The 9,151-nt window shown below is 35.0% G+C and overlaps 1 protein-coding gene across 1 annotated transcript; it reads left to right on the forward strand.

Annotated features, from left to right (window-relative positions):
* Nucleotides 1-30: 30 nt before the first annotated feature.
* Nucleotides 31-9,023, forward strand: hsph1 (heat shock 105/110 protein 1). Its single transcript, XM_079610799.1, is given in 18 exon segments — nucleotides 31-289; nucleotides 291-459; nucleotides 514-716; nucleotides 718-755; nucleotides 840-854; nucleotides 857-921; nucleotides 924-974; nucleotides 1,060-1,304; nucleotides 2,124-2,234; nucleotides 2,236-2,276; nucleotides 2,981-3,063; nucleotides 3,510-3,647; nucleotides 4,617-4,742; nucleotides 5,068-5,172; nucleotides 5,547-5,666; nucleotides 7,655-7,700; nucleotides 7,703-7,815; nucleotides 8,202-9,023. Coding segments are annotated over 18 exon segments (1,866 nt in total). The 5' UTR covers nucleotides 31-248; the 3' UTR covers nucleotides 8,358-9,023.
* Nucleotides 9,024-9,151: the final 128 nt, after the last annotated feature.

Here is a 9,151-nt window from a genome sequence, read left to right on the forward strand (position 1 = left end):
GTTTTTTTTTCACTTGTTCTATAATAACCAATCCTGAAAGCACTGCCTGTCTCTCATTTTAAGAGACCTCATGGCAGATTGTTTCAAGATTATTTTGTGCAATCAGAGAATGAACTGGTAGCACTAAATGATGGGAAAGTTGGAGTCAAGGTAAACACTGTGTTTGTTTATTAGCCCTGTAAGTTGTGAAGACAGGTTGTCATTGGAGGAAAGAGTACAATATTGACTTTTAATGTCTTGATAAGGTAATGTACCTCGACCAGAAGCACCATTTCAGCATCGAGCAGATCTATGCTGCTGAGTAAAATGAAAGACATCGCAGAGGCAAATCTGCAGAAGAAAGTGGTCGTGGCGTGTGTCATCTCTATATGTTTTTGCACTGGAGCCTTGAATAGTGCAAGAAATAATGAGTTTTTTTTGATATTTAATAGATACCAGAGGCATGTACCAGAAATAGAAGTTTTAGTTCATTAGAAATTCTCCCACATGATAATATATTACAGTATTTTTTAGGCTTGTCATCATGATATATTAAAGAAAAGGCCTTGCTTTGCTTTCATACAGCAGGAGATTTTAACCAGGCCTTTTTTAATGTGTAAGCCACTAATCCGATGGTTTGTTTGTGTTATTTCTTTGGCCATACAAATGATTTTGCACGCATATATCCCCTCATTCTTCACTGATTCAGAAAGGAGGTCTGTTCTGGATGCTGCCAAGATTGAACCGCCTAAAGCTAATGAATGACAACACTGCAGGTATCCTTTTTTGGATTAATGAAACTCCCTACAACTGCCTTTGCCTCGCCTAAAGCAATGTCCACAGTATCATTATCATTCCAGTGGCTTTAAACTACGGCATAAGGAAGATCTTCCAGGCTGTGATGAGAATCCAAAGATTGTGGCGTTTGTGGACATGGACCACTCAGCCCAGCCCTCCAGGTCTCTGTTTGTGCATTCAACAAAGGCAAACTTAAGGTGAGTCTCAGTCAAAGTAAGACGCTTGTGTAGATTCCCAACTTTGCATTTTCACGCACATCAGTGTATGCTCTGTACTTTGCAGGTGCTGTCTACCGCCTTTGATCCTTATTTGGGAGGGAAAGACTTTGATCAGAGGCTGGTGGAATATTTCTGCGCTGAATTTAAGTCCAGGTACAAGATGGATGTAAAGTCCAAGGCTCGAGCTTTGTTGCGACTGACACAAGAGTGCCAGAAACTCAAGAAACTGATGAGCAGCAACTCTACGGACATTTCCCTCAACATCGAGTGCGTTATGGATGATAAAGACGTATGTGGGAAAATGAACAGGTAGGGTGACTGTTTAGTATCACTTAGAGCTCAGAACTATTATGCCTTTATCAAAGTTCAAAATGAACATTCTTTTTTTCATACTGTACATTATAATGTTGTGATGCTTAAATTCACTTGTAGCATATTGATTTTGTTGTTGAGTTTTTAGCGTTTTATTTGTAATTTATTTAAACAAAATAGTGTAGAATTTTAATATCAGCTATTTATTGATTAGCAGGGATAACATAGACATATTTATCAGCTTGAAATTTTAAATGTAATCTTTATCAGATTTCAAAATAAATGGGCATATCCATTATTTGTACTGTAGGCTACATTATGATGTTGTGATGCATTTTATTTTGTACTTATTTAAACAAAATAGTATATAATCTTAATATCGGCTGTTCATCAGTTATCATGCATAATATATAGGTTAAAGCATAAAATATTTATCTGCATATTGGTACCTTTACTTTGAAAGTACATAACGATTCTATTATTTAATAAATAATTAAGATTCATGTTATATTGGGAGCAGTCTTATCTGCTTAAGTGATGATGCACATCAACACAGGCTTGTATTCTAATAGTGAAATGGCAATTTGATGCAAGTTTCACGTGACTGTATGGTTTCCCCAACCCCCTTATTCTGTCATTTAAGAGTCCCCCACTTGTGTTTTGTAACATGCTTAAATTCACATCTTAATCGGGTGTCTGTTTACATATTTAATTGTCCTTATTCGCATGTATACAAAGCACCAATGTTATTGCAGAACTGCAATTGGGATTCGATGGAGAAGCCAAGAGAAGTAAATGCCTTCCTCTTCCACACAGGGCCAAATTTGAGGAGTTGTGTGCTGACTTGATGGAGAGAATGGTGGTTCCTTTGATGGCGGCTCTAGATCAGGCTCAAGTGTGGCTTCAGGACACCAGTTCTGTGGAGATTGGGAGGAGCCACACGGATCCCTGCTGTAAAGGCCCAGATCAGTAAGTTCTTCAAGAGGGATGTGAGCACTACATTAAATGCAGATGAAGCAGTGCATTACACGTAAGTGGGTTTTATAATATGTAACATATAGCATAATGTGGTTTATCTAAAGCTGAAGCACATAATATTATGTTAAAATGATATCTCCTTGCCTAGTTGAATATGCAGAGACAACTACAAGTTTATAATTTGATGCTAGTAGCACAGAGATTACACACTTCAGCTTTAAGAACCAGAAATTCTTAAAAAGTAGATGAATAGGAATCCTAAAATTGAATCGATTTAGAAAAACAGCAAGAGTGTTGTACATTAACATTTATAATGTTGGTGTCAGTACGATTTTTTTTTTTTATGTCTCTTATTCTCAATAAATATGAATGTATACTATGAAAACCTTTTCACAATATTCTAATTTTGAATTTGGGGTTTTCATAAGCTGTAAGCCATAATCATCAAAATTAAAACAAAGGCTTAAAATATCTCACTTTGCATGTAATAGGTTGATGAGTATATATATATTAGTTTCACCTTATCAGTTGAATTACTGAAATGAATGAACTTTTGCACGATATTCTAATTTTTCGAGTTTCACCTGTATGTAGCAATACTAGCAAACCAGGAAAGTCTCTTCAAGGAATGTAACCACATACTTTAATTTTCTTAAAAATATATATAAAAAAACACCATTCTAAAATCCCATTAGAAATTCCAGAGGGAACCCATAAATGTGCCTTCCAGGATGGTCTACAAATTGACATCATGACTAAACAGCTCAAGCACACAGTGGTGAGAATATTTTGTGTGTGTGTGTGTTTACAGTAGCTTAGCTAACGTGTGGTTCTCATAGTTATGTTTTATATGATCAATAACATTGACTGATTGGGTTTCTATGAGGGTGACAGTGAGAGATAGGCTCCTTGTTGTGTAGAAATGTAACTATGTAATGTAACCCTGGTACTGTGATTTCTAGGACAAGATACTGGAGCCAAATATGCCAATAGCACAGTTTTCCCCATGGAAAAGCAGAATCAAAGAGATGCACATTGAGATGGCCAGTACATTTAGCTTTAGACTGTATGTGCATATCAAATGGACATGTTGATGTGCATCTAGTTTATATAAAACATCGGTCTTCACAGCATGTCTTGTGAAATATCTTAATATGGACATTTTCTGTCAGTTTGACTGACTGCCATACCATTATGCAAATAGACTTTGTCTGTTATTTACAGTTGAATGGAGAAGTAAACAATCACCCCCCTGATGCTAAAAAAGCCAAGATGAAGGTCAAGCATGTTGTTCTGCCTATTGAGGAGACATTTACCCAACTGTTGCCAAAGGATCGCCTCAGAACTTACATAGAGCAGGAGGTACTGTTGACTAAATGTTTGTTTAACGTCACATGTATACATCAGTGTCTAAAAGTAACAAAGGTTGTTGATAAGGGAAGGAGGCGGGAACCAGTAAGCGTAACTTTAATAACAAAATAAACAACCAAACGAAAGTAAGCAATACCCCCTCATGGACGACTGTCGCATATAAACATTATAAAACATCAACGCAAAGTCCCAGCCCTGGCCTTTTCTTCTCGTCCATTGTTGTTTTAGGTTTTAGGATGTTGAAACGTTTAAAACAAGTCATTTTACGAAAAAAAAAATTGTAAGAAAAATTCAGCGCTATTCCTAGGTCGCAAATGGATTTTAAAAAATTGACAATTTTGGGGTTAGTAAAAATAAATAAAAAATCTCTTATTTCTCACCAAGGCTGCATTTATTTGATCAAATATAATCGATGTTGAAAACAGCTGTCCTGCTTAATATTTTTGTAGAAACTGATACTTTTTTTCAGGATTCTTTGAACAAAGTTTGAAAAAGAGTTTATTAGAAAACTAAATATTTTGTAACATTATAAATGTATTTACTGTAACTTTTAATTAATGTTATAAGTGTTCATTTATTTATATTTTTAAAAATGTATAATCTTACGGACCTGAAATTTTTGAAAGTTAGTATATAGGTCATGTGATATTTGAAAAGAGGATCACACTAAGCCATCCTGAAATTAATTTTAATAAAAAAAATTCAGTCCAATAAAGCAAAACAAATATAGTTATTTTTTTGTATGAGATTGTTTCAGTAAAGCACAAAAGATGATTCAAAAGCTGTGATAGATATTTTGTTAGCCTAAGAAGTGTAATTTTGGTATCTTGACAATGTATGAATCCATAAACATAAATAAAGACATTCTGGTAGATTTTTGAGTATCAAAGCTATTCAAAAATCCATCAGTCATTCTCACCATCTGGCGTTCTCTTAAATTCCTATTCTTTTTTCTGACAGAGCAAAATGATACAGCAAGACTGCCAGGAGAAAGAGCGTAACAATGCTAAAAACGCAGTCGAGGAGAATGTCTATTACTACAGACACAACCTGGAGGGCCCCTTTCAGACGTTTCTGAATGCTCAGGTAATGTATCTTCCGTGCTGCTTTTCCCAGATAGCACGCCATTACCTGTAGAGTGACATGTAATCTATTTAGCTCACAGGAACTGTTATCAACAGATTGTGATTTATTCATAGCGCCTGTTTAATGTTTTCATGTTTCAGAAGCCTGTTCCTGATTGCTAAATCTCTAAAGGCCATTTTCAGCTCATGCATAAATTAAACAAACTCTCATTCAAATTAGTTTGTAGTTCATATGAGCTCTTTGGTGAAATGCAGTTGAATGGACCATAAATGTAAATGCGGCATAAAATACTGCTAAACAAGCGCTTGTTTTTGCTTTTCTCTAGGACCGTCAGACATTCTGTGAGCTTTTGAATGGCACAGAGAACTGGCTGTATGAGGGAGCAGACCGAGATAAGCAGACGTACATTAACAAGCTGGCAGAAATACATGTGAGTCGTCTGTCCTTTTTGATGAACAAACACATTTGATCATAGGTTAGCCTTTGTGTGCCGTGACAAACTGATTTTGTGTTCTCTCAGAGATAGCCGGACTTGTACACTGCAATGGGTTTAACATTACACTCTGCTTGATATGCGACCAAAGTTTTGTGGTTTAATTGACTTGCGCTGTCTTGACAGCTCGCAGCGTTTGCGATGGCATGTGCTTCGCTTAAAGGCTGGGCGAGTCATTTGTGTAGCTTTCAAAACCCCTCTGATGCACTTTAGGAAGAGCACTAATTGGATGCTGTGTACTGCAAACCAAACGAAAGCATTCATGCTTGCAAACAGTGATGTATTAAAGCCTTTTGTTTTTTATTCAAAAGAATCTGGGTTTGCCTGTGCAAAACAGATACCAGGAGTCCATAAGGAGACCCAAAATGTTTGAGGAGCTGTCAGGCAAAATACAGAGTTATATGACTTTTGTGGAGGAGTACAAGAATGGAGTAAGATTTTGCTCTCATTTACTTTGTCATATTTTACATCTTATTTAAAACAATCATGCTCTGCAAGGAACATTATAGCATCGGGAGGCATTATGCTATTTTTTTTTTTTTTTTTTACATTAGAATGGATCCCATGCAGTTATGCAGTCAATTTCAGTCATCAGATACATCACTTACTATAAATAGTCTGCTTCTACATTTATTCATTTAGCAGATGCTGTTATCCAAAGCACCTTACAAATGAGGGATGCAACAACACCGCAATTCATCCTAAGGAGACAGTAATATCAAAAATGCTGCAATACCTTTAAGTTTCTAAACTGACTAGAAAATTACGAGCTAGTGAAACACTAGAGTGTGTAAGTATAGCTAGGCATCAATGGTCGTCTTATAGTTAACACAATATTATAATACAAAAAATAAATAATACTGATACTGATAATGATAACAACAGGTATATGAAAAATTTCAATTTGATATTCAATAAAAAATGATAATATTTTCCCAGAGAAACCTTTTAATGTATATTAATTAATGTATATACACAATATATTGTTGCCATATCGGTTATCGGCTAATTTTAGAGGGGTTTTAAACCATATTTTACAGTAGGCTATATACTTATTTCCTCTATTTTTGCCATCATCTAATGCTCACCGTAAATATTTAAAGAGATATTTAGAAACACGGTTAAATGTAATATTTAGAAAATCTCAAAATGTATATCCATTTTTCTTACTGTATATTATGATGTGATGCCTAAATTTACTTGTAGCATTTAATTTTAAAATCATTACATCCCTATCAATAACCGCACTGTTTTAAAGGCGCAGTAAGCGATTTCTGGGAAACGCTGTTGAAAGTGGACCGACCGCCACAACTAACTTGTAGCCAATCAGCAGTAGGGGGCGTATACACTCATGATGGGGGAGGAGAGAGAGTGAGCAAGAGGGAGATTTGAAGAAAGAATGTATAAAGAGAGATGGCTGAGAGGCATTACTATAATGTCAAAGGAATATCTATGGAAAAAGGGGGGTTATGATCACACAAGGCCGTGTTGATATTAGAAAAGCTTTCCAGTGCTGGAGAGACCTAAATGGGAAAGCCTGAAAACGGACACTGAGGCTGCGTTCTTTCTGCTCCATCCGTGAGTAACATTGGTTTTGTTATGTTTCACATAACCAAGATATGCTGTTGTTGTAATGTTAGCCATAGTAAAAACAGTTTTGAGTGTCATTTTTTGTCTTTATCTTTCATGAAGCATTACTTAGCTTCCTTTATCAATGATAAAGGGACATGCACTCTTGCATTGTGTGTCTGTCCATTTGGGGGCGGAGCAATGAAGGGAGGAGCGTGTCTGTTTGGATTGATTTCAAATATCAACAGTGCTTCTCAGAAATCGCTTACTGCACCTTTAACCCACCTTAAAATCTAAGGTAATTTTAAAACCAGTTTATCAACTCAATCAAACTTAAACTTAAAAAAAAATCTCATATTATTTATGTAATTGAAAATGCATTGTAAATATATGTATGCCACTTCTGATGCCGCTTCTGTGTCACCTCTGCACTGCAAAGATGGATTTTGTTGATAATGATTTAATTTGATTGGTAACAGCCCTATACTGTGTTATTATTGTAATTGTAATTGAATTTGAATATTATAATTTTACATAAAAGGTGATGCATACATCTAATAAGTTTAGATGTCCTTATATAGGTAAAAATGCCCCCGGAAAATCTATTTAAGGTGGAAAATATTACCCTTAATAAAAAAAAGTTAATTTATGTCACTGCTGTAAACTAAATATAATTTAATTATTGTTATCAATAAAATCTTTGAAAATGTCGAGATAAATGTTTAATGTACAGTATTCATTTTTATTTCTTCAGGTCTTAAAACGGTATTAAAAAGCCTTGCATTTGACTTTAAAAAATGTGCAGAAACCCTGTGCATTTATTATATATTACAAACTTTTTTTCACCCAGAGTGACAGATACTGCCATATTGACGCCATAGACATGGACATGGTCAGGTGTGTGTTGAAGATACTCAACTGTGGATGACAAACATACAGGATTCTCAGGATAAACGCACACCTGATCATGATCCTGCCATACACAGCACTCAGATCCAGGCAAAATTACAGGTGAGGAAAGACTAAAAGCATCATGAAAGCATTTAATTGGGGGAGACAGATCTAATAATAACCTTATATGTAACAAGTGTTGATTACTATGTCCGAACACCTACACAGGGGTGGTGTTAGCTGTCTTTTCTGTCATCCTTCAACATTCAAAAGTTGTTTTTTTTAAATAGTCTTTTACTGAAGCGTTTCATCAGGAATTTCTCACTTTAGTTTTATTCTCACTATTTTAATATAGAAGTTATCAGAAAACAGGACTTCAAAGTCATAGTGAGCAAGCATGTTATTAAATTAGTGAGCATGTTATTAAACCTAATTTATAATTAATGAAATTATATTTGCATTTGTTTGGGATAGTGTTTAACATTTCTTTTTTTATAATTTTCCAGTTACTCAACAACAAACCCAAGCCCTGGGTTGACTCTCTTATGGATGACAACATTCAACCAGAGCGGCCACACAACAAGAAAAGTCCAGAAGATGTGACGATGCAATACACTGATTTTGTTCAAAATGAAGCAAAAAACAACCATGTCAATATTTAGCAGCTTCTGATATTGGACATTCAATATAGCTGGATTGCATGTAATATAATGGTTGCTGGTCATTCAGTCATGCAAACAGTGGTAAACGAAGCTTTTTTGTTTCTTATGTTTGATGTTTAGAGGCACATTTGAACCTTGTTTCTTATTTTGATATGATAGTCATATTATAACTTTTAGTTCATCTTCATGTAGCATTTCTAGTTTGAAATCTTAAAATGAAAAAAATAATATGATATTGCTGTTTTGGATTAAGAAATGAATAGATGTAGATGTAATAGCAGTTATCAACAATATTAAGAGAACAGCAAAAAGAACTGAAACTGCCATTGCCTAGCAGTGACTAAAAGAAAGCTCATGCTGAAACTATGGCACTAAAGTGAAAGCTTGCAATTTCAGGAATTGATGTACAAGAGCTGCTGCTATACGCTTGAGTGTTTCGCTTTATTTTCGCTGTGCAGTCAATCGGATATGTCATGTTAAATGCGCAATTTATTTATAGCGCATACTGACAATCTGTGCAGGTGGAAATGCACCAGCTGTCCTTGTGAAATTTGATGATACTGTGAATTGTTGTTTGTTCCTTTGTGTTGTACCTGAAACTTTAGCAGAAATCACAATAAAATAAACACTTCTAAAAATTCCTAATCCATGTTTTTCTGCAAATATAGGTATACCCAAATGTTTTTTAATTCGGTAATTTACAAACCTTAATGAATTTTCTCTTTGGAACAAAATATTTGATGTAAAATGTTTTGGACCCCATTGACATCCATTGTATGGACAAAAAGAGTTTC

This window comes from Phoxinus phoxinus (assembly GCF_949152265.1).
Source record: "Phoxinus phoxinus genome assembly, chromosome: 4".
Lineage (NCBI taxonomy): Eukaryota > Metazoa > Chordata > Actinopteri > Cypriniformes > Leuciscidae > Phoxinus > Phoxinus phoxinus.